At 41.9% G+C, this 25,905-nt stretch overlaps 1 protein-coding gene across 4 annotated transcripts in view; it reads left to right on the forward strand.

The window, feature by feature from the left end:
- Nucleotides 1-25,905, forward strand: part of LOC133209343 (follistatin-related protein 4-like) — a 203,484-nt gene that overhangs the window by 151,018 nt on the left and 26,561 nt on the right. For all 4 annotated transcript variants that reach the window (XM_061347953.1, XM_061347964.1, XM_061347945.1 and 1 more), the window contains 2 exons: nt 14,208-14,374; nt 25,223-25,343. In XM_061347953.1, the coding sequence (XP_061203937.1) occupies nt 14,208-14,374; nt 25,223-25,343 (288 nt within the window). The remainder of the gene's footprint in view (nt 1-14,207; nt 14,375-25,222; nt 25,344-25,905) is intronic.

Consider the following 25,905-nt stretch of genomic DNA (forward strand, 5'->3'; position numbering starts at 1 on the left):
CTCCAGCAATACCCGCTCAGATGGCTCGTAATGTAATGTAACAGCGTGAAGGGGCAGAAAGTCTTTTGATGACATTCCTTGTGATGTTAGGATGTTAGTTCAGTGGCTGTATATTATAATCCAGTCCCCAGTCTCCTCTCAGTCTGTTTTTTCAGGTTCAGTGGTAACAGTTCCCACTCTGTCCTTCTGCAAACCCTTGCAGAAGCCAAGGTCAAAACAGCCTACGATGGCCACTGAAAACTCAGACCTTGCTCACATTTTAAGACAAGTGCTCCAAGAAGGCAGCTGTGTATATGTAGCTATTCCACCCATAATGGGATTATAAAGTAATCTCAGGGAGGCTGGAAGAGTAACCTTGGGAAATAAGGCATGTGTCTGGTTCTGGTTCAGATACGTTGTGTAACTGCAGCTAAATAATGTCTGTCTCTGCTTCAGCTCACCATCTGTAAAGCAAGGATTTTTACGTTCTTTCCATAAAGCAATACTACTGGGGAAAGGAAAAAAACCCCGGCAATCAATTGTGCAGATATTCTTGTCCTGGGGAACCAGCCACAGAGCAGTACTTGAATGGAAAGTCACCAGAGGCAACTAAAAGAACAGTGTTTTGATGACTCAGTTAAAGAGCCAACACTCTTCCTGCTGACAGCATATTGAACTTCAGAATTTGGTTAGAAGGCACTGTTCTGCTGACGGCACTGTCTTTCAAAGGACATGCAAAATCAACACCTGACCATCTGTAGTCATTTAAGATTCACCCATAACATTTTTTATAACGGAGGGGTTGTTGTTAACCTTGACATCCTGGACAGACGCCAGCTTCTCGCACTCTGTAATAGCCATCAGAGATAAACTACTCACATCCTCTTCTGTCATGAAATACCCTTCGAGTTCTTGGACTTTTGCTGCATTTCATGCTTCGAGCAAGTGCAAGGTTTGCATCTCCCACTGCAAGCTGCAGTGAGCTGGAAGTTTCAGTGATGTCCTGAAGCTGGAAGCTTCAGTGATGTCCTGATGATTCACATAGTCCTGGAGTGAGGCCGTTCAGACCCAGAGTCTTCCCAGAACTGGGTTCACAAGAGACCATCCCATGCAAGGTTTTCCTCTGGTGCTTTAGACGTGCTCTGACAGGCTTCTCCTTGAGGTGATCTTCAAGGATACACGTGTCTGGTGTGCAGACAGATCCCTTGTGCCTTGGGAGATGAGGAAGGAGGGATCTCCCCACTTTACCTTCTCACCTCTGGAACCCTACAGGAGATAAGCGTGCTTTTCCTTAAACACGTACTATAAATATCAATGGGCAGCTCATACCCTCAGGTATTGCTAAGTGGAGAAGCTAGGAAAAAATAATATTAGAGGAGATCAACATGAAATATTTCTATGTCTCCTTGGTTGAAAATATTGGGGAGCACTGCTTTACCTGGTGTAGTGTCCTTGCCTTTTCTCCTTCCTTCAATCACTGTTATCCGCAGTTTGGGAATAAAGGCTCCATTCAGTCTGAAAGGAGCAGTTCTGCGGTGGTTTATGAACACTTTGTTTGCTCAAACATCTGAAATATATTACTCTGAATCATTAAGAGGTTTTTTTTCACAGTATGTCCCTGACTTCAGTGCTTCATCCTTGACGTTTCCTATATAAGCATTGCTCTTGATTTATACTGAGAGTTAATGATTTGCAGTGCATGAAGTTTAAGTCTTCAGAGGGAGGGAATTTGAAATTACAGGCATAGCTTTAACTTAGGGAGAAGAATGGAGATGTTTAATCAAGTCATCCTTGGTGCACACCTTCAGACTATTGATGTTCTTTGTTTTCAGGTTTAGTCAGTGGCTTGCTGCTGCCAAAGCACTGATGAGCAGGGATCATTTCAGAGAGCATTTGAATAGTGACAGGACCTGATCCTCTACCTCTGCTCCAACCTATTTATCCCTTGCTGTGCTGTGCGCCCTTGCAATGAGCCAGCAGAAGGTCTGAAGGATTTTCCTGGGCAGTCCATATTGCCCATGGCTGGAGGTGAAGTTTGCCTTGCTCATGGCAGTGCTGAATGCTGCTGTCTTCTGCTCATAATGAAACAAGGGTGGAAAATTACAGCCCTCCTTGGTCTAACCTGGACTGGAAGAGCAGCATCTCTCGGCTTTTGGCACCGGTTGGCGGCATTTTCATTTGTGGGATGCCCTTTTTCTGGGAATGGGGGCAATCTTCTTGTTTCCGCACGTTGGCATTTTCTGTCTTGCTCTATGGAGCCTTAGTGAGGGGAAGGGAGAAGAAAGCAGAAAAGATGAATTAGAGCTCTGGCAAAAGATGAAGCGTAACTGTAAGACAAAGAACATTCATGTCACCTGGTCTAAATGGTGTAATTTAGCTAATGCTCATTAAATCCCTTCCCCCTAGGATTAACCACTGCCAGAAACACTCACTCATGCACCTGCGGTCATGCCAGGCATGGAGAAATCCCAAGTACTCGTAGCTGAGTTGGTCACTGCAGTGAAAACATCTGAAAGCAGAATTCTCCCCATAATAATTCATGACGTTTTGGGGGGTTTTGGCAGTAAAACTCAAGAGAAGGGAGACAGGCTTGCTCTGCTTGATGTGAGTCATATTATCCAACCGTGCCTTGGTTTCCCATGCCATCTTCTGGCATTATTCCATGTTTCCATTGCTGCTTTCTAGGTCATAAACTGGGTTTCTTTTAGCATATGTTTGAACAGAGCTTTGCTTTTTGAACCACTGATCATGGTTGAGCCCTTTTGTGTCTTAGTAGCCACATACAAACCAAACCTTGTCAGGCATCATGTCTGGTGCTGCAGCACTGCTGGGACTAACTAAATAATAGCTCCATAAATTACCATGAATTGTTTACCCAAATTAGCAATAATACAGTTGAGGCAATTAATAATGTAGGAATGGAGATTACTTGGAATGGATATAAGCCACAAAGGACTATACGTCAATTAAAGTACTGCAGAAGGCTTTTCACTGCATGCCCTACAGGTATGCATTGTATCTTAGTGAATGAATGTCATGTTCTGTTTGAGAAAACCATTTTGTTATCAAAGCCATGACTTAAGCAATGAATAATACATCCTGGCGTGGACAAGCCAGCCACTGATCTTATTAATACTTGTGTTTGCTGCAGGTTTTACATGGGCTATATTTAATTTTGACATTCCCATCATGAGCAGTAACTACAACTTAATACTGTCTTCTGTGGTTTTCCTATCACAGAGGTATTATTTAGTAAGATATTAGCAAAAGCAATTGAGCCATCAGTGCTGATGTTCTGCACAAGATAGTGGCTTTTCATGATGTACTAATTTGTATCTGACCTTTGGTGAGTGAATGAATATATTTTCAATGTTATTTCTGTGTTGCTGCATAAAATAGAGGGGGAGGAAGGTCTGGTTGGGGCATGGGAGGAAGGCTGCTCTTCAGCTATGAAGAGGGACACTGCTTTAACTGTTCTGTGTTTGGGTTGTTGTGATGTGCACAAGGACTTGCAGTCTGAGAGGATTTCTGGTTTTTAGTTCACATTAAGAGTGAATTGGTTCTTGGAAAAACAGAGCATCTGGTTGATAATAGTTGTGATGAGCACTGCGCTAAAGATCTTCAAAAGAAACTATCCCCAGGCTCTCGATGTGATGAATATTGTTATTTGGGGCACTTGGCATATGGCGGCTATGCTGGCAAATAATTCAGCATTAAACAAGCTTTCATTTGGCCCACTCGATTTCTGGGCTGTTGTGAATCAAATATATGTTTAAAGATTGTGCTTGTATTTAAGTTATAGACTTACTCAGTGATAATTCATTATAGATAGTGCAGTGTGCGTTCCTCAAATGTTCCCTTTATTGAGCTGATTTTAATTTGTGGTCATTAAATGTAAACAAGCCATGTACCTACTGCAATCAGCCTAAAAAGTCAATATTCAACAGCCATTAACAAAATGGTGGTATCTAAGATTGTATCCTCTTAGTTAGAAGAGAAATCTCTGTGATCTGGTCTGTAACCGCCTGTGTAGGAAGGAGGTGGTGGGTAGCACAGAGCCATTTAATATCACATACAAAGAGATAATGAGATACAGTTGATGAAAATCAAGAAGGGAACAATTAAAAATAGGAGGAAAATAAGAAGATCACATTTTCATAGGAAGAAAAAATGGAAATGAGCAGGAAGTGAGGGCCTGTTGTTTTAAATACTGTTTAAATACTTTATGGTCCTTCCAACCCATTCCTTGTTTCTAAGATTCTGAAGTCCTTTGGTGGGAAGTGGCAGAGGCTGTCCCTGCAGAGCCAGGAGCAGGGCCATGCTATGTTTTATCCCTGTCAGCCTTTGCTGGACCCAGGAGGTGGTTAGAGGGAAGATGTCAAACCTGTAGGTGATGGGAAGAGCTGTGCTGTGGCAATGGGGAAGGGACACTGGGGCCATGGGGTAACCATGGGGTTACTGAAGCTCAGCAGGGACAGGAGGTCTCAGCCAGGTCGGAGCTGGGAGCTGAGCAGAAATGAGGCAGAAGGGCTCAACAGCACTTTGTGCCAAATAATCCCTCTCTAAGGCTGCACAACTCGCTTAAAGCAAATGTGTCAAAGGTGCTCACGAGCGTTTCTGAAGCGGATTTAACAGTGAAGGGTGTTACAGAAACATCCAGGGAGAAATGAATCATTTCTGCCTTGAGAGCTGCATTTGAACAGTTGAAAATAAGGTTGAGGATATACGATAAGGAAAACAAAATGTTGAATAGCAGCTCTCTAAATAAGCCCTGTCTGCTCTGTGCAGGAATAGCGTGTGCTGATGGAATTCAGGAAGAGAAGTGTTACCCAAGTGATGCAGGCTGTCTCCGCTCTCCTTTCCCACAGTTCCTTCCCTTTGCAATTTGAATGTTCTCCTAATGCCAGGGGGTTTTATGTGACATAAGACTTATAAGCCTGAATGATAAAGAACAGCTTCTATAAATCATTTTGCTCTGCAGATTTAAAAGTTTCAAGAAGCTCATGTCAGCTGGTACACAAAGTATGACTGGCCACGTTTGGTTTTGCCAGCATATCTTGCTTTTCAATGTGCTTTTTAATATGATAGTCCGGATGATTTGTTTTCCTGTTACTTTCAAGGATGCCGCATTTATCATTCTTGTAGTACTGGAATTTAAGTTTCTCACAGCAGTAGCCACAAATCTCTGCTTCAGAGTATTTTTGTGTAATTAAATTTCAGTTTTCTATGTGGGTTTTGTCTGTGAACCTCTGAGGGGCTTTGATGGGAAATCCGCAGACACAACACGCCTGTGGGTATTTGTGTGGCCCCTATTCCCATTGGTTGCTGAGCAGTCTTTACAAACATGTTATCCCTACAATGGCCTGGAGAGGTCTTTCCCATGGAGGAAACTGAGGCAGAGTCGGGTCTTTCTGGGCAAGGACTTGTATCTGCTTCTCCTGCCATCACCACTGCTTTCCCCATCTCTGGAGCTTTCTGCAGAGGTTCCATCTCCGCCAGGGAAGCCGTGTTGATGGCCACGTGAAGCCTGTACTCACCGCATCCCTGCTGGTCCCTTCCAAACCTCTTGTTGTCCATCCTGCAATTCCCTAACTCCCAATTATGTTAAAAAGCCCCAGCTGCCTGCCAGGCATGGTGAGGGAGCACTGATGGATTACCCAACCCTCTCTGTGCCTTGTTAAAAGGCTCTTAACTGCAGGGGATTGAGCTTGGAAAGGTTGAATGAGGAGAAAACCTGCCCACAACAATAGATGTGCTGATAGCAGGGACCAGAGGGTTTTAGTTAGGTACTGTTTGCTCTCTGCTTTCCCTTCACCCTCCTCTCTGGAAAGAAATGTTATTTAATTACCTGTTTCTTGCAGATCACTGCTGTTCCCTTGCACATTTCTTTCTCCTAAGCTTCAGTTTAGGTGAGTTTGAATATGGGAAGGATGTGGATGAGAGTGCTGATGCAGAAATTTTTAACAACTAGTGTATTTTTGCAGTACAAGATGCAATCTGGATAAATATTGCTGCAGAGCAACCTTACTGTAACCTTGCACAGTGTGTATGTGTGTGTCCACAGCCAAATTTGCATTATTTACGCCAATTCCATCCCTATATATCATTGCAGTATGCATTAAACTGATCCAAAGCCTCACCCTCCAAGGCAGGACTAGCAGCAGCGCTGGGATGAGGAGAAATGCATCCTCAAGATGCACATTCAGCTGAGCCATGGCATAACTGGAGTCTTTATGGCCATAATCCTGCTTTGCAGGCAGCATTGCTGAATGATGTTATGGAAGTCCCACCTCCAGCCAGGGGTGCATGGCATAAATATCTGGCTATGCCTTATAGGCACTCACTTTGTATTGTGTTGGGTTTTCCCCTGTTTATGTATCTATAATTTACAAATGAAACATGTTCTGTTCTTGTACTGCTGGCCTGGGACCTGGGAAGCTATTTGTAAGGAAAATCACCCAAAAGCCTTTGACTTTAATGGGGCAAACCCCAAATGGGCAATGGCCGGACTGGAAGGTGAAGGATGAAGTAGCTCATGTTCTGGCTTAGGATGGTGTGAACACAGGGAAGCAGAGTCTCTGCGTTTATTGAGTATCCTGAGCATGGCTGCAGTCAGAAAAGATGCAAGATCCATATAAACACCATGGTTAAATTTGCAGTCATCCATAGAAAGAGCAATGAAAGCTCCATGAAAGGTATTACTAATGCTTATTTACAACTTGAAAGGTATGCTATCGCTGTTTGGGTTGTTTATGAGCGCAGTAAATGTGAGGATATGAAAGAACTAAATATGCTTGATTTTAAATGCTTGGGGTTTTTTTTACAAACCCCGAATCTGATGTTTAGCAGCAGTGTGGGGCTTTTTTCTAGGCTCCTTGTTTCCTGCTTCATCCATTTTTCAGTGTATCACATTCATTGCATAATGCTGGCCAAGAACTCAGGTGAAATGAATGGAGAGTGAGAGATTGGAGCGGTTCAATGGAGCCATTTTTGATGTCTCACTGGTTTTAAACTATATGTGAATGCTTCCTGAACCCCAAATACCCCATGGCCTGACTTGTCTCTATTTTCAAAGTAATTTACATACACATTACAGCAGTTCCCACAAGTCATGCTGAACTTAATGGTTTGACAGTATTTCCATGATAAACCCTAGGGGTTTATAGAGCATCCATAAAAATTCACTCCAGGGAGAAACTTGGCTTGTCACATCCTCCACCAGAAGCTATCTTTTTCTGCCTTAAATCAGGTATAAATCAGTTCAGCTGCTGTAACTTAAAGAAGTTACCGAGAAAAAGTTTAGTGGCTTCAAATGGTGTTTGGTTCCCTGAAAAAATGTAGTTTAAATATGGATGGTGGCTGTTCTTTAATGCTTTGGAAGAAGTGCTCATGCTAAAGAGCTCTCCATTTCAAAGCTAACAAATTTCTGAAGGACTATTTTTTATCTTACAAACTCCTAGAAATGCTGAAATAAACCTTTCACAAGGGGTAAGTGTTGCTTTTGTGGCAGGGAAACAACTGATGCTACTTCTGGGTTTCTCTTCCAGTGGGATAGAGAGCGCAAAACGCAGAGAGCACTCGCTCTCACATCTGTCCCGAAGACCATAATGTTCTTTTTTATCCTGTGTTCAGTGGCAGATTTTAATACTCCCATCATTATTCAGAGAGAGACAGAGGAGGACACTGTGTCTGACTTTCCTTAGGAAAAAGAGACAAATCTTTGCAGGCCCATGTTTGACTTGCCGTGACTACCAGGAGTAATCTGAAAGCCTGTTGCTCTTCTGTAAAGTGACTTGGGGAAATGCTGTGTCTGTTGCAATCTAGGCAGGACACTGTTGACACAACATGGGAGTATTTGATCAAAAATTAATCACGTCAACATTGCTCTCAATCTGTGGGAAATGGGAATCTGAAAGAAAAACAAACGCATTTATGGAAATCATTCTCTAAAATAGACTTCTTCTGCCTATTTACATAATGACTCCATCACCACCCTCAGGAGATTAGATAATTAAACACTGAAACACTGAACAACTTATATTCATGTACTTTCAAGAATGAATGAATTATCTCTTCCTGCACAAACGAAATGTTCTCCTTCTGGTTAGTAACAGGAGGGCAGTGGTGAGATTTTAGGATGAAAAGCATGTTTCTTGTTTTCTTTAGGAAAGCATTGTTCTTTAGTACATAAAGTACATAAAGAAGCTGTGTTTGGTTACAAGTCAACGTAAATGATTTTTAGCAGATTTATTAGCTAGGTGAACTTGCTTGATACAAATCCATATGGGAAAGCTGGGCTGCTTTCTTGAATGTCTATGATTTTTTGATGGAATTTGTGTGTAATTGAGATAAATATCTAAGCAGCTGTTTGAACAGATTTTGCCTCTCCACACGTAAGTGTTTCTGGTGCAGGTGGCTCTATTGTAGTTAAACCTAAAGTTTCTCTGTAGTCAGCGTGAGGAGTTTAAAGTTTCAATTCAAGTTAAGATTTGTTTTATTCTACATATTCTTATTCTTTAAATAATCAACCGCTTTGTGCAACCTGGTCTTAACCTGGTGACAGATGCCCATTGCATGGCAGGGGGTTGGACTAGATGATCTTTGTCTCTTCTAACCCAACTGTTCTATGACATGTGAATGACAGTGTATTATAGACACAGCTGCTGAAGAGAAGTAAAAGATATTGTACTATTTAATCATCCCAATAGCTGCTTTTGTCTTGCATTTAATCTAAAAGTCATGGCCACACCAACCAGAAGAGTTGTTCAACTTGACAAGGATGAGGGATGGGGTCTTGTCCTTTAGCACCGCACCAGAGCGGTATCACTGGTGATGTGCACACATTTATTGTTCATTCCCTGACAGGACAGGTTTTAGCTTCAAGAGCAAGGTTGGGACCTCCCTCAGGGAGTCATAGCCTGTGGCCTTCAAGAGTAACGGCAGAAGAAGGCTTGAGGTACTAAATCCTCTCATGCTGCTCGAAAGAGAACTGTGCCTTTTTAAGGCTTAGAAAACAGCATTACTAATTTAGTAGAGAATTTACAATAAAATACTTCCTGAAGTAGCACGCCCAAGGTCCTGAGCATTTATAAATTACATTAAAAACTTGAGTTATTTGCAGTTACAAAATAAAGCTATGAACATTTCAACCTAGCTTTAGAAAGCATTTGATTATTGCCATTAATTAAGCTTGCAAGCCTTAGAGGAATGCTCTCTTTGAGGGGAACAAACCTCCTGGAAGGTCCCATGGAGCCCCCCTGGGCAGCAGTGGGTCACACCAAGGCTGCCCAGAGGCAGAGCCAGCTCTTGATGGTGTTTGTCACAGGTTATAAAGCCAGAAGCCGCATACCGATCACCTGCTCTGTGCTGATGGGGGAGCTGTAGGAATTCTCTGGGTTAATTAATTGTGAACAACTTTAATCATGTTCATTAACAGCTCTAATGTCATTAATTAATAGCATAAACATTTCAATGGCATGACTGGCTTTCCTGTAGCACGAAGTTGGTGTTCAGAAAATGGAGTTTTCCTTTGGGCTGGGTGATGGATAGTCCTTTCTCCTGACTCTGGGAAGGTGAGAAGACAGCAAATACATTAGGTAAGCCTGACTTGTTGAACCTTAATAACTAACAAAATGTGATGGCGTAGCAAGATTTCTTCTGGAGATGGTCCTAAAACCAGCCAGCGTGACAGGTTTGCAAAGGCATGCAAACCCAGTATGATTTGTGTGCTAAGGTTTTTATTAATTCATTTATTTGGTCTATGGAGTAGGGTAGAAACTAAATCACATGCTAATACAGGTAATTTATAAGCATATTATACAGTGCTTTACAGATTCAGATCCACTGAGAATGATAAAATGGATGACCGTCTCTAATCCCAGGGTCTATCAATAGGTATCACTGGAGTCTTTCGTTGTCTGGCCAGATTTCATGTTCACTTGCATGTTTATAAATACATCTTACATACAACATGGTCAGTTTAAAATCGGTCAGCTCAGCTTGAAGAGGGTCTAAAATTGTTCTCCCTTCTCTGTACAAAGCCAAGTATATCTCATGAAAATTATTGGGGAAAAAATGGTTGGAATAGGTATATCCCTCTGATCGTGAATGGGTTTGATTTTCTTGACTGAATTACAACCTCACCTGAGAACGTAATCAGCTAGAGGATCTATTGAAACAAATGCTAATATTACATTGACTTCCGTGCTGCAATATTGGGACACAAGGCAATAAACAGATTTGAGCAATGCACCACAGTGCATAACACAGCTGTAGGACTTGGGGAACTGGGTGGAGGCTGAAGTTTTCACCCCATTAAATCAGTCCTGACTCAAACCATTGCTGAAGCAACAGGATGAATTTAGGGCTGCGTTACCCATGCTTCGGTTCACAAATAAAGGTCTCTTTACTCAGGAACATTTATTTACAGGCAAGAATCCGTGCTTGAGGCTTTCTTTGAAAGTCCTCCTCCCATTTCTCGAAACAAGGCTGCATTGTGTTTCATTGTCTCCTGAGTGAGAGTAAGTCACAGGATTAAGAAAACATTGTTTTGTCCCCTAAGCAGAATCTAAGCAATAGACTTGGCTGCTCCACATTCTGTTTTAGCAAGGCAAGATATCCATGAATAAACGTAGCAATGATTAAAGGTGGCAAAAATGTATTAGAAAGTGTATTTTCTTCAGGTTTAAGGGAAAAGATCTAATTAATGATACTAAGCATTTTTTAAAGTGTGAAATCTGTTTCTGTATGTAGTATAGCATGAGCAAAGGCAGGCAGGCAACCAACATTTACTATGTAAATTATCGCCACGCAGTGCTAAATCAATGAGTTTTCCTCCATAGATGCTCATTGTGGGTTGCTCCCTATAATGACCTCAATTATACATGTCTTCATTGTGAAATTATGATTGCCTTTGGCGGGCTGCAACTGACAGCAGAGAAAAAGATTCCCATGATAAAACAGCACAACAAGTAATACCTGCTCGCATTAGTATGCACCGCTTGCAAAGGTGCAGAGCAACTCCAGCTTAGCACCCTAGGAAATCAAATTGGGGCAGAGGAAGGGCCGAGGGAAATGTTTGACAATATCGTGGCATTTTTAACAAGAAAAGGAATTAGTAAGGCTTCATATTCTCATCTGGTGTGGCAAGAAATTCAATGTGCGAATATCAGAGTGGCTACTCCTGGGTTACCAAAGGTGTGCAGTGCTTCACGTTTATCTCAAGCTGAATGTAATAGCAGGGGGGAAAAGTGTGAGGGACAGGGCAGAGAGATGCTTCCACTGACCACTGGCAGATGGGGAGTGATCCCTCACCCTCCTGAATGGGAAAGCTGGGTTTCAGGATGGTGTTGCCCAGTTCCTGAAGCCACAGAGTTTTCAGGCACTGCTGTCACCAAAGTGGGGTTTGCACATGCTGGCCACCTCTTACTGACCTTCATTTAGTGCAGTGCCTGGTGAAAGATAACTCCTGGACCTCTGATAGACAGAGATGTGGTTATACCCATTCCTTCTTAAAAGTGATTATTACTAAGGCTTTACTACTGTCTTGAACTATTAAAAGCTGAGTCAAAATGACAGCATCCCATTATCTGATGATAGCATCTCTCCCTGAAGGCAGAGTAATTGGCAGGAGCGTTTCTTTATTTCCAGCTGGAATAAACTGAGGAGCTGCTTCAAGTGAAATCCCAGAGAAGAATCCCAGGTTTGACTTCATAAATATGATCAGCTGCAACTCTGGGACTGATACTGGTTGAATCTACTGAATATGGAAGCTGTTGTGCATGCATCATCCTGCAGAATTTCCAAATGAACATAAAAGTATTTGATTTTTAGGACCAGATTCCATTCCAGCATGTGTTCTGCAAGTGGGCACACTCTGAATAATTCCCATTTATTCTGAACAGGTTTATGTGCATGGTAAAAATCCTTTTATCTCATAAAGGTTTTTTAAAACTAAGAAGAACAGTGTTCAGTGCTCAGTCTAGAGGCTCTACACAAAATCATTATGGTGACTTGAATAGTTTGTAGACATAATCCAACTAGCATCAGTGTGTCTATGCTCTGTAACTTAACTACAAGATTCTGAGTTTTTAAAAGCCCTCTCATCCTCTTAGGGAACCTCTGCTTCCTCCACAGTGCACCTGGTTGTATAAGAAAATCTTTTCTATTGGTAACAATAAAGCAATGACTAAAGCCACACAATATAATCTTGTGTTAGTAGAAAGGCTTTTAGATGTTAATAAAATGCCCTCAAATGTACTCCATAGAAATACTCAAGAAAAGGAGTGTGTTTGTATTGTTGAAGTGGTCTGTACTAATTACATGCTTTAACAGAAAAAGTCATCTCCTGGCCTCATACAGTTCCATCCAAGAATGGCAGCAATGCAAGGCGTCTTCTTAATTGGAAGTTAATGTATTTTTCATTACTGTATTTCTAAAACGTAAAACCAAAGCCTCTTTAGGTTGTCATTTGGAAGATGGGCAGGGAGCCTTCAATTCTACTGCAACAGAACACTCCACAAATGATGCTGAAGAGGGAGCCCAGCGTGAGCCAGGGAACTCAAGGCAGTGTGAGAATCAGCAGAGGGAATTAAGGAAAACAGCAGTAAGATGAAAAAACAATTCTCTTGGAAATAAATGACCCTCTATTTCATTTCTCCTCGAGAAAAGATGTCCTCATTAGTCCTACTCCATACTACAAATTATCGTAATTATCAGTTCTTTGTCCTGTCAAGTGCACTCCAAATATTTTATTCATAGAAAGGAGCCCTCTTTTATGCTGAAAATAATGACGTTATTGGCTCCTACTTGCTGTTTGTGTGCTTCAGGCAGCTGGATGAGGGCGATGGGATGGGACATCACTGCTCCTTTGGGCCATAAGCCTGAGTTGCCACGTCTGATCTCCTCTAGTAGGTACCTGAGGGTGATGTGATTTAATGTTATATTATCTATTCCTGGTTTTGCCTCTAGTCTGCTCAGTGACCTTGAGTGCATGAGGTTCTCCTTCCCTTCCCAATCTTTCTCTATATCCCCCTTTGGATTTTAAGGTTTTTAGTGCAGGAACTGCTTAATGGTCTGACTGTGCCTGTCTCTCTTCTCATGTATGGGAGCCACTGCCCCCCAAATAACAGCAGCAAGCTGGTCAGACGTTCCTCTTTTTGATCAACCATAGATCAAAACTGAAGCTACCATCTCTTCAAAGCAGTTTGTACTCTTTCTGAAATAGCACTGGGAATATTAAGTTGGAGAATGGCTCTGCTGGCGGATGTGACATGCAATGCTGTATTGATCTTAGCAACCTTCAGTCAGCCTTGGATCTACAGTGGTGAATACAATTTGTGGCACATTCAATTGACTTCTTGCTTAGGTGGAAGAAGCAGGAAGAGGCAGGATGCTGAGCTGATCGGGTACTGTTGCACATGCAAGTTTTGCACAATGTGTTCACACTCAGTGGCTAGACCAGAGCAGAATCCTTCCAAGGCTTCCCAAGGCTACCAACATAGGCAATATTTATTGCCAAGATTTAATGGATTTGCTACTCTAGAGATGTTAATTTTTCAGTTAGTTCTGGTATCTAATGTCTTCCCTATCTGCATGGCCAGACATGGCAAAATGTGCAGACACATCCTGTGAGCATTGGCCAGAAGGAAATGATGCAACGTGGTGTGGTTTGAGAGATGTGAGTGTGGTTTTTAGCGAAGCCTGCATGTCTCAGATGTTTCTTTTGTGTGTTACATGTCAGGCAAAATAACACGGGGTTTTATTATTTAACTAAAATATAAGAAAGCTTCTCACTCCTTGTTAAACAACACCTGTATCTCAGATGCCACATGTGGCTGCGTTTGGTAAAGGAGTTTTCATGCTTGGTGACTTCAAATATTTGGGCAATTTAAAATTGGGTTTGTTTGCCTTTCAGTAACAACAGTATTACCTTCATGCTTCAAGGACAGAACCTGACTCATTCTTGTCCCCTTTCAAAGGACGTGGGCAGGAGTTGTCTAGAGAAACACAGATGGTCTCAAGCAGGAGAGCATTTGCTTGTCCTGTTGCTGACTGCTTTGTTAAATGTAACTTGCAGGAGAGGACCTTAGTGCCCTGATGCCACAACTACCACTAAATGACTCAGGAAGATGATGCAGCAAGTCTGATTGTTGCAGATTCAGTTTGTATCTCTTGATTTGCTTCCCTTTCTAGTGTTTGGTATTACTCTGCTTTACTGTCTTTTGCAGAGGTGGTCCAGCTCAGCCTACCAGAGGACCAGAAGATCAGTGTTACCACCATCACCGTTGGCCTGAGCACCGTTCTGACATGCAGCATCCGTGGGGCGCTGCGGCCTCCCATCATCTGGAAGCGCAATGGTGTCATCCTCAACTTCCTCGACTTGGAGGACATCAATGTAAGCCCTGGATTGCTCTTGTCATTTTCTTTTTAGGGAGTTGAATACGACCTCATTTAACAGATGATAGTTTTAAGGGCACAAGTTTTATCTTGTTATTATTATGGTAAACTGGAAGCTGGTGTGATATTTTGTTTTTACATGAAGATGTCTGAGGAATAAAACCAAAACAACACATATGCAGCTTGAGAGCAGGGGTACTTGGAATATGTTATGATGAAATTAAAACTGAGTACTGCAATAACCCAGCACTTATATAGCATCTTGTTGCTTATTCAGTTTGGTGCAACCTGTGGTCCACAGGCAGCAGCCTTGGAAATCCAGGGGAAAGCAGCTCCACAGATCATTAACTCCTGAGAGATCTCTTTCCTAGTGCAAAGAAACAGGTTCACCAGGAGCATGAACAACAATACATTTATCATTGGCAGTGAAATCTCTCCCTGCCTAAATCAATTGATGTTTTTATCTCTGTTCCTCCTGTTTCATTTGCCTTTCAGCCAATTCTCATCTCTTAATCCTTGGTTACTATTTCTGATGAGCAGTTTAGAATATAGGTTATTCAGCAGGGTCTGGCAGTGCCCTCACAGGAAAGAAGATGAATCTGGTTTAATTCACACTGCTGATGTGTGAGTCGTAGTTGGTAGTAAAGGCAGGACCTGAATAATGGTATAAACTTGCTCATTTATTTAATAACGTTTAATTATGGAGAGAGTGGGAAGTAGTGTACAAAAAATACGGTCTGTATTTCATTTCTCTTTGCATTACAGGACACAGTAAATCAGGTTTTATTTTAATTGCAGTACAGCAAGGGTTGATTTATATTTTTGTTCAGCTCGTGTTAATTTGATAACCACTCAGTTCCGAGTTGTTACAGTCAATACTGTAGCTCCCTAAATTGTTGTGTACCCAGGATTGCTGAAATGTGAAAAACCTTTGGTTTATTCTTCTGCATTAATACAGGAAAATTACAGCACGCGGGACAGAAATACACACTGCAGCTTGGTGCTTTATTTGTTGACTCTACCAGGAGAATGATGTACTCTATGTGTAGGTGATTATTGTGCGCCCAAACTCAGTAATTATAACCATCTGAACACACTTTTCTTCTCATCAAAGCAAGTATTACCCTTTCACGTGCATTTCTTGTCTCCGTTTGGAGCATGACATTGAAATGCAAGATGAAACCAGTGCAGGAGTGGCACGAAATTACACAGGATACTCATGAGAGTGTGCAGGATTGTACAGGCAGCCCGAAGCCGGTGTCCCTGACCAGATTTCTTATAGATATCAGTCAATGCCAGTTAGAAAATGACCTTTGGGTAACTGGCACTAAAAATACATAGAAAACTGTCAAGCTGCCATGCACCAAGTCAGGCGTTCCCTGCTGTAGTCAGTGTGGCACAGGGAGCCATGCAGGCATTGACCTGACCGTAAAGCTTTGTTTGAATATTCCTCAGAACAGATCTATTCCTTGAGACAGATTAAGTTTAGTAAAGATTACACAAACTGCCAGTGTGCTTACTGTAATCTGTAGTGAGCAAATTCAGCAGCTTTGCAAGATCAGAGTCTAAAAAATGCCTTTTCTTTTGGCAGTGATACTCACTAGATAGATCTGAGACATTGTGGCTTCAGGGTCATTTTGTTGGGCTCATGACTGAGCTGGGGTTAGAAGGGACAACTGTTGTTCTTATTTCCACACACTCTGGAGGCTCAAGAGTAGCCTTAGAATTTTTTGGCCAAGAATAAGGAAAATTCTCTGATTTATCTTACTTTCATGAAATTTTGGTTATGATCACATTAATCTTAAATGATTTAAGTTCGTCTGTGAACTGAACACAAAATGACAGTCCAAGAGCTGGAGTAGAAACATCCTTGATAGATTAGATAGATGATAGATAGATAGATAGATAGATAGCAAGCACGTGGCTCTGAGGCTTAATTTGTGACTCCTACTATCTGAAATAGAATTTTGAGTATGTTTTTATGCTGAAATGCAAGTTCCTCCCTAATTTAGGGCTGGCCCAAGTGGATTTCTGGATTACTTGCAAGTAGTTCTCTTTCTTGTTGGTTATTAAATGTTAAGAGGAAGGGTTATGTCTTTGCACATAAACTGACTGGTTCCTGAATGATTCAACACCCCCTAGGACAGTACCAGGCAATAGAGCAGGGGAAAAAAAATCAGTTTTTGATCTATTTGAACTAGTGTATCACTGGGAAACTAAATCAAAGGAGCACTGAGGTTCTTACAGGGAGGAAAACCAGGATTTATGCCTCAGTTTTAATGTTTCACATGACAAGGTGATAGGGGTCGTAAACTGACATGTAACACCTCTAGAAGGAAGCATCACATCCTTTTAATCTAATAAACACCTCCCACGGCTTTTTCAGCTTTAATGAAACTATGAAAGTTTTTATTCTGTATATGTTACTGCTGTCTCAATTCTGGCCTGTCACTTGAGGTGACACAATTTGGGGATTAGCATCTTTTTATTTTCCCTCTTCCACTGTGAGCAAGCTGTAGTACTCTTGAGCTCTGGTCTGTCCCCATCTTTGGCTACTGAGGGTGGGCACCTGCGTATCTGAAGCACTTCATAGCAGGGATGAAGAGATGCTCCTTCAACTGGTAAATCCCATCTTTATAATCACAAGCTCTGTGTCCTGTGCTCATGGAATATAGAATCAGAACGGTTAGAGTTGGAAAGGACTTTAACATGAGCTATGTTCACCTGCAGCATGAACACACTTGTATTTGGGGGTTGATACTTGGTGTAACATGGAAGTGGCATCAGTGTTCACTTTGAGGTTTGTAATGTGAAAATACATGCACCCATGGATGCCTGACAGCTTGGGCCAGGGTAGGTGGCAGCAGACAGTTCAAAGCTTCAGCTTTCCATGGGTACACAAACTCACATGAAACAACAATCTATTTAAAGGCACTGACAGCAGGAAAGTGAAGGCACTGTGCTTCTTAATATACTTGAAGTCAGTTAATTAAATTACTTCAGTTTTCTTTTAGTCAAGCAGAAACTCAATTGCGTTCCTGCTTTTCACAATCAGGTAAGCAATTTGGCTAATTGGAAGTGCAACAGGAGATTAATTGTACCTTTTTAACTTCAAGAAAGTCCCCCTTGCTCCTGGCACAATGGTAATCACGTACAAGCCTACAGCATATGCACACACTTGGAGAAATCCCGGTATTATATTTCAATTAAACTCTTTCTCTTCTAAATGCTAATTCAAGAAATGAGATGAAAACAAAAGCTCAGCTCTGGAAAAAAACAGAATCCTTCCAGTAGCACAGGAGAGGAACCACTGGCAAACCCTTTGTGGCTTTGTTTTCTCCGGATTCATGACCGGTGTGATAGGAGAAGGTTGTCTGTGTTCCACATTAACACTGGAAGTGACAGTCAACAAAAACCTAGATACAGGACAAGGGGTAATGGGTTAAAACTGAAACAGGGGAAGTTTAGATTGGATATAAGGAGGAAATTCTTTCCTGTTAGGGTGGTGAGGCACTGGAATGGGTTGCCCAGGGAGGTTGTGAATTGGACAGAGCCTTGGGTGGCATGGTTTAGTGTGAGTTGTCCCTGCCCATGGCAGGGGGGTTGGAACTGGATGATCGTAAGGTCCTTTCCAACCCTAACTATTCTATGATTCTGTAACCTTAGATTTGGGCAGAACGGCAGGGTTGAAGGCAATGATAAAGCCTGGTTGTTTAAGTGCGTTCCTTAAATCACTTTTATGTGGTATCTTGATTGGCAACAAAATATTAATACTTTTTTATTGCTTTCTTAATCAGAGGCTTTCACAAGCAACACAGTCATAATTCGTCCTGTCCTGTCTGTGAAGAGCTCTGTTAATGAGTTGTCACATAGCTATCGCTGAGGAGCCATCTTAATGGTACATGTAATTCAATAGTTTTTCTTGCAAATATTTAAGATTGCTTTTAGCATCAAAATATTATTTAGCCATAAATTATCCATGCGTATTATTTATCCATTAGAAGTCCCTTTGCAGCTGTAGCTGAAAAAAAATCACATCAACTTTTCTCATGCAGAAAATAACTATAATGTAGCTGGAACCGGTAAGATTGTGCTAGCTACAAATTAATTTCTGACTCCAAATGGTGAAGTGGTTAAAACGTGTCATCTTTCCCAATAACATGAATTCCACGTTTGCCCCCTAGGAACGAGAAACATGTTTTCCCAAATACATGGTTATGAAAGCATTCCTCAACTTGAGACTTGTAGTAAAGCCCTTGTGGAGTTAAAGGTATTTATATGGTATTTATAGGAGTTTTTTTACGTGATTTCATATTATCTCCAGAGAAACAGATGTAAATTTATTAAAAACATAAACAAAAGTTACTCCTTCGGAAGCAGGGTGAAAGCATTCACAAACAGAGGGAGTATTACTATAAGAAAAAATCACCTGGTCCTAAGTAGATGGTACAGTAGAAAGCTTCTCCTTCCTCAAAAGCTCATATTTATGGAGGACGATGTTGCTCTGGGGTGGTTTTGTTTCACTTGTGTTTTTGAGAGGCACACAGGGCTCATGCCTTGGGAATGAATGCCTTGAGAAACCTGGGATGTCAGATGCAACTCTCCCGGAGATGAACTGCAGTACTCGGTCTGAGTGTTAGAGCAGAACAGCAGGACTATGGATGTGGTGTGAATCTTCTAAATGCGATCAAGAAGAAAGGAGGCAGCCCATCTGCAGTTAAGTATTAAAGTAGCTAGAGTAAGACACTTAAAAGGATGCAATTGGGAATGAGATGAATTAGGACTCTGAAATGACTTGTACTCTCCTGCACCTGCTCTGACTGTTGTAACTCATAATTGAATGAGAGACCAAAATCCATGAATCCCACTTCTCTCTCTCTGTATTGCAGGGAGAAAGCTGGAGTTTATGAACAGAATTTCCTCCCAAGATTGGTACTTCCATGTTCTGTGGTCTTTGTGTTTCTCTGAAATGTCTTGTAGATCCAATTAATAGAAACATGTCACTAAATCCCTGGTATACCAATTCCTCCCTCCCAGCGGCTCCAGGTGGAAAACCTACCATTGGTTTTCCTTGTTGTATTGTCTCTTGAGTTTCTCGGGATACAAAAGTCATCCATTTTTATCTATGTTACAATTGCACACATCTCTAAAAAGTACATTTCCATGTGTTTTTAAGCCCAAAACTTTTTCATCTCACCAGCAGTCTTCTGGAGCGCTGAATTCTGTGAGCAGAAAAGCAAAGGAAGATAAATGAACAGCCCATCAGGCTGCGTTTGCAAGAGTTTCCTGGCATTTGCTTAAGGCAGAATTCTCCTCCATGTAAATTACTGAAGTGATAGCATGTGTAAACCCAAGAACAAATAACATTAATGAAGCATAAGTTTCCAGCTTGTCTCTGGAAATGAATTATTAAAAGCAGCCAAGAAAGTGATTTAAGAGCCCATGACTAATTTATTTTATTTTTTATTATTTTTATATGAATCACTCATGAGTCTGTTGTGAAAAAAAGATCAGAGGCATTTGATTAGTGAGGAGAAATCATTGGCAAAGCGGTAGCCATTGTTGTAGATTTTGCATCATAATAATCTCATTAAACGCTTGGGTACATTTTGTTTTAAAACCCTGTAAACATTATCAGAGGGAGATGTCTGGGGCTCTGAGGATCAGGCTAGCTGCTTTAACATCAGCTGGTTAATACAGCTTCATTGCTGTGCTGGTTCCTATGAAATCATTAGAGTGGTTTATTTTGTCTAAAGGAAAACCAGTGACACCAGCCAGTCCCAGTGGTGGGACTGGCTTTGTCAGCGAGCACTGACAGGCTCCCAGCTCCCTTGGGCTTGTTGGAAAGGGCTGAAAGGCAGGGGCTCAGAAGGAAAGCGAACTATTTGTGTTGAAGGGACCTTAAAGCTCCTCCAGCTCCAACCCCTGCCACGGGCAGGGACCCCTTGCACTGGAGCAGCTTGCTCCAAGCCCCTGTGTCCAACCTGGCCTTGAGCACTGCCAGGGATGGGGCAGCCACAGCTTCTCTGGGCACCCTGTGCCAGCGCCTCAGCACCCTCACAGGGAAGAGCTTCTGCCTAAGAGCTCAGCTCAGTCTCCCCTCGGGCAGGTTCAAGCCATTCCCCTTGGCCTGTCCTTATATCCCTTGTTCAAAGCCCCTCTCCATGTTTTTTGTCAGCCCCTTTATATTGGAAGACTGCTCTGAGGTCTCCCCTGAGATCATGATGCTGATAATATTTATTTATAAGGAAGTCCCAACAACCAGTGAGTTTCTCCTAAGAAACCACCCAGGGAACCCCATTCCCTCTGTCGTTATTTCTGTGATGAACACTTTTAAACCAGGATGGTGAGGGGTTTTCAACCATTTTCAGGACTCACCCCAACATCCGGTAGGACCATTCAGTATCTAACTGAGGTGGTTTAAGTCAGGTTTAAAATCTCATGTGTGGGGCCGTGGCACATGCTCTTCTGCTGTGTGATTTGTGCCAGTGTTTGCTGATAGCTGGGGAGATGGGGAGATTGGTTTCTTGTCACTGGAGCTTGTTTTTCTGTTCCTTCTTCCTATTTATAGCTGTAAGACAAGTATTTTTTTCCTCAAGTAACTGGAAGTTATCCTACAAAATAATCTGAAGGTACCTTATGTTAATTCCTCCTCAGACTTCCTGGAAAACAAGAAACTTTGCCAAAAAATGTGAAGGATTTTAAATATGTTTCTGTTCTGTGTTGGAGCAACCTCGAGACGTGTTAAAAAGCTCCATGAAAAAGCATCTGAAAGAGGCAAAAACAGGCAGTTGATGCCTCGCACCCTCCATCAGCCCTGGGTTAATGTGGGCTCCCTCTCTGCCGGCTGCCTTCCTGGGTGTCAGGGCAGGAGATTTGTGCCATTCCAATCACATCTTGGGTTTCACTCGAGACAGAATGTGAAGCGAGATGTACAAGCAATATGCAATGTTTTACACATTTGGAGCGTGGGCTCTGCGAGCCGCGGCAGATTGCATGACCAGGGAATGCATTAGGAGGGAGGGATGGGGTAAATAAATATGAAAAACCTTCTGTTTGGAGAGAGCGATGCTTTGGGTAATCAGTGGTGATGGAAAGGAAACACAATACAAGAAAACCCACATATCCATTTGCTGGGATCTGCTTTTCTGTCTGAAAATGACTGTGTGCAGAAGCAACATTTTCTTGTTATTATTGTTCAGCTTACTGGGTTGTTACCAGTTTAAAATGCAGCGTGGGGCAAGGTTTTAATCTGGGAAAGTTTAAACATATTCTGAGGTCACTTAATCAGCGCTTCATTTGAAGGGTAACTGCAAGACATAAGGCAGCCCATGAAGGACAGGGAGCTTTTGATTCAAACAAGGGAGAGAAAACAAGAGACAAACTGCTGGAGCAGTCGATTTATCATCTGCCACCAGTCGACCTTATCAATTAGGAGAAATTATAAGCATAGCTTGCTGAATCATTTTTTTTCTTTACCCCAGAACATGTAACATTATCTTATAATGAATTTCATAAAATAGAGGTGATGAACACTCTGTCCTTATCTGGCCGCTTTGATGCAAAGCTCATCAGTTTGCGGGGTTAGAATAGTTCCTGCCTGTGTTTTCATCACTTCTGCTTCTTCTTCTTCACAAGGAAATTCACCTTTGGTGGTAAATGAGGAAAGATGTGTCTCAGAAGTGATTTATTTGCCTTTCTCCTGGTTGCCTATCCTTTGCTGGGATGATACATAAAAATGTCTCTCCAGTTCACTGTTGGGGTAGGAGTAGGGCAGCCCCAGCTCCAGGGGTTGTGCAGGGCTAGCTGAGATGCCTGAACAGCCCTCAGATTACTCTGCTTTAAAGGTGAGAGAGTTTTAGGGAGAGGAAAGAACGATGTTCCATCAGTTTTATAGATGTTTCTGGTTCTCTTTGACTGCTTTCAGGCTCGTGGTGAGATGGAAACCTTGCTTTGCAAGCAAAAGCCATCCAGAAAAATCAAAGCACATGAAATGCTTCCTCATGCCTTTTCCCAGCATGAATTCTTCCCATTCCCTCTGCCCACCCCTGCGAGTTCTCCCAGCAGGCTTATGTGTGCATGTCTGGGGGGGAGGAGGGATGGAGCTCAGAACCTGAGCCTCTAAAAACGTTTGTGCAAATAGCTTCCATTTGCCTGATAGACATATTTGAGAGGCAAGAAGCCCTCATTGACCCACAGCTCCTTCTCAGCTTGATCAAGCTGTGTGCAGCATAATGGTGTTAGACACATTGAGGACCACTTCCCAGCAAACCAAGCCAGCCGCTGAGCACGCTGTCAGTGTTAACTTACTACAGGGATATACTCCAGCAGCTCCTAGGAGCTCCCTCAGGCAGTGCAGTGTTGGAGGGCTGTGGGAAGTGGCTGGAATACCAGGGCTTCTGTTGCACTGCAGGACTCCTGCCTGGGGTGAGTGTGACACAGAGAGTTAGAGGCTATTTAAGAGTCAGACTCATCATTTGCTAATGCTCTAGGGCTTGGGTTTTTACAGCGCTTCAAATACACCCTTATAAAATACACAGAAAGCACTTGTGCATAAGAATGCATGCACATATATATAAAATAGAACTGTGAAAACCCAATGTACTAATTATATCCACAGGGAAAGACAGGGAGAAGCCATGAGCTGCAATAAACCCACAGAAAAAGTCATTAATTTGTTAAGAGAATTCAGCATTCTTTTTGTAGCAACAGCAGCTGCATGTCATAATCACTTTTTCCTTCCCATGTCTAATACTGGTCATTCTTAATACCATTGTAGTCTCATGTGGATTTACGGTGTGTGCACAAGTTATACAGGGCAGGTAAATTCCTTCTGTGCCCAACATAAATGGTATGGTGTTAATCCAAACCATCTTTGATAACCTGCTTTATGTGCTACAAGTCAGAAAATAGTTTCTAAAAGTCATAAATGATGCTTTTACCAATATAAGCTTCTCTTTACACGAAAAATATGTTTGGAAAGGAAGAGAATAATACCACAGTCTTGCATGAGTTTGTTTTTGCAAGGGTCTTATATTAATACATTTGTATGCATTGGAAAAAGCAGATCGTCCATAAAAAGACAATTACAGAGCACAAAGCAAGCATTCATATTATTTTTCTGAGATATCTTAAAGGAAGCAGCATACCTAAACCAGACGATTTTATTGTCCTGTTTTTCCACAACGCCATATAAATCATTCCATTAAAGTAGCCATCCTGCTTTTATTGATCTAAACTCCATTTGAGTTGCTTTGGGATTAACTTTTAAACTCTGTTATTCGGTCCCTTCCACTGCAAGCTTTTTCTCTCTCTCATGCAAATATCACTTGACCAGGGTTGATGTGTTTTCTGTTTGCAGTTACTCGTGCATCTTTACTTTCCATCAGGAAAGATGTAGCAGACCAGCAAACAGGCAAATGCTTGAAATGGGAATTTTTGAGTAGACACTTGTAATAATATATTGGGTAGCATAACCAGTTTATCCCATAGTGTAGATGCTAAATCTGCCTGACACCCAAGTGACAGTAATATCTCAGATACTTTTGATTATGGATTTTGAATTCCAGGATCATCTGTGCATTTATTCTTCATAATTGTTCATACATTAATTCATCCTTTCATATATTGTACATAGATAATTGCTCATACATGTTCATACACTGGGGCAGCACGTGCTTCCAGGTAGCAGATAGCACCACCAAGGTGGCGATGTCTTATGTCCTCTCAGGTTAAGGTGTGCGCTTTGGGAAGGGTTGTTGTCCTGTCTGTAAACTCTGTATTTCTCAGTGCTGCCTCTGAGTCTGCCTTGTAACATGTATAAAATCCAGCACATTGGAAATGGGATAATAAAGTCCTTGCTTTTTCACAAGCAGAACTACTCTTCAACACTCACGCTGTTGCACTGGGTTCATGCCGCCCTGATTCCAAGTTGGATTTTCCCGTACTTCTGCAGTGAAATACTGCAAAGGTTAGTTTAAAATGCTTCACAGAGGGAGCTAATTAAAGAAAACCCATTCTTTAAGCACATGAACTGCTTTTGAAATGAATCCTTCTGGTTTCACATGGGAGTACAAACATTCTGGAGCTGCAGAAGGCTGAACGGTAACGAAGTAACGAGAGAAGCCACTTAATACACCCATCAGTGCTGTGGTTCTGTTAACTATAATCTGAAATGCATTCCAAAGCAGGGCACTTGTACAACATATTCAAGTGCTAAAACTGCTTTAATAACTCGTATTCTTCCCATCTATAACCAAAAATTGTAGTAATGCAAGAGCAGATCTAGGAAGATGAAGGGGATAAAGGAAGATACTTGTCAAGGAGTTGCAGATCAAACCAGGTTTGTCTGAGAAAATGCTCTTTGTCTGCTTCCTCGTCTCCTGCCTAGGATATTGTCTGAGATACGTGACAGTTTCAGTTCTTTCTCATCACATCTCAAGGTTACAGCGCATTTTCTAAGAACAGGCATAGATAAAGGAAACTTCAACCCACCCAGAAGTTAGCATTTTAGGCATCCAAAGGGTAGATACTAAGTTCCTCCATAAATTAAACAGCTGGAGATTGCCACCTTTTTTATGTGCAAAGAGCACCTTGTTAGCAGCCAGCACAGAAGTTCATGTTCTCAGATGGGTTGTTTTGCCTTACTCTTAAATTGCCGTTCATTTTCTCCCTGTATGTTGATTTATGAACTTCATAACTTCCTATTCAAAACTCAAGCTGTGTTCCCAAGCCATGGTGCTATCAAAACCACTGAAGAAGTTTTGTGTGTCGTGTCCCTTCACATGGTGATTATGATGTTTTTCCTAAATAAAGAGGCACCTTTCCTGTCTTTCTTTCCATACAGGACTTTGGAGAAGACGATTCCCTCTACATCACCAAGGTAACAACTATTCACATGGGCAACTACACCTGTCATGCCTACGGCTATGAAGAGCTGTATCAGACCCACATCCTTCAGGTGAATGGTTAGTAAATGGCATATATGACAATCCATGAAATGTTCCTGTAAGCGAAGTTGCGCGTTAACCTCATGCACACAGAGACGCGAAAAGCCACACAGTTGTGTGTGCACGAGCATGAACCTAGCTGGGGCTCTGCTCACTCCTGAAACCACACTGGCAATCAACAGGATAGGTACCAAGGGAGGAATGTGTGTAATTACCTGGGCTTCAGTCCTAACAGTTATCCAAGCTGTCAATAGAGTCATAGAGTTAAAAGCAGCATTTCAAAGCATCTCTTAGGCTAATTACTACTTCTGTCAGCAGAAGTGTTGCTTTAGTAATTTCTTCCAGCCCAGGATATTGAAATAAATACAGTGCAGAGTTTCCAAAATGAGCTAATTCTCAGCTCTGTATCAGATTATTACCTGGTTGTAGGTCTGCTTGGTTCACTAAGAGCTGTGTACGTTGGCTAAAGATATATTCCACAGGGTTGCAAAATGAGCACAGACCCTTTTACAGGTGAGAGAATCACACAGGCCATATTCCAGCTTTCTGGTTCACCTCCATTCCCTGGACCACATTTGTA

Source organism: Neopsephotus bourkii, unplaced genomic scaffold, assembly GCF_033783945.1.
Source record: "Neopsephotus bourkii isolate Nb327-2 ecotype Australia unplaced genomic scaffold, CSIRO-AGI_Nbou_v1 NB_52, whole genome shotgun sequence".
NCBI lineage: Eukaryota > Metazoa > Chordata > Aves > Psittaciformes > Psittacidae > Neopsephotus > Neopsephotus bourkii.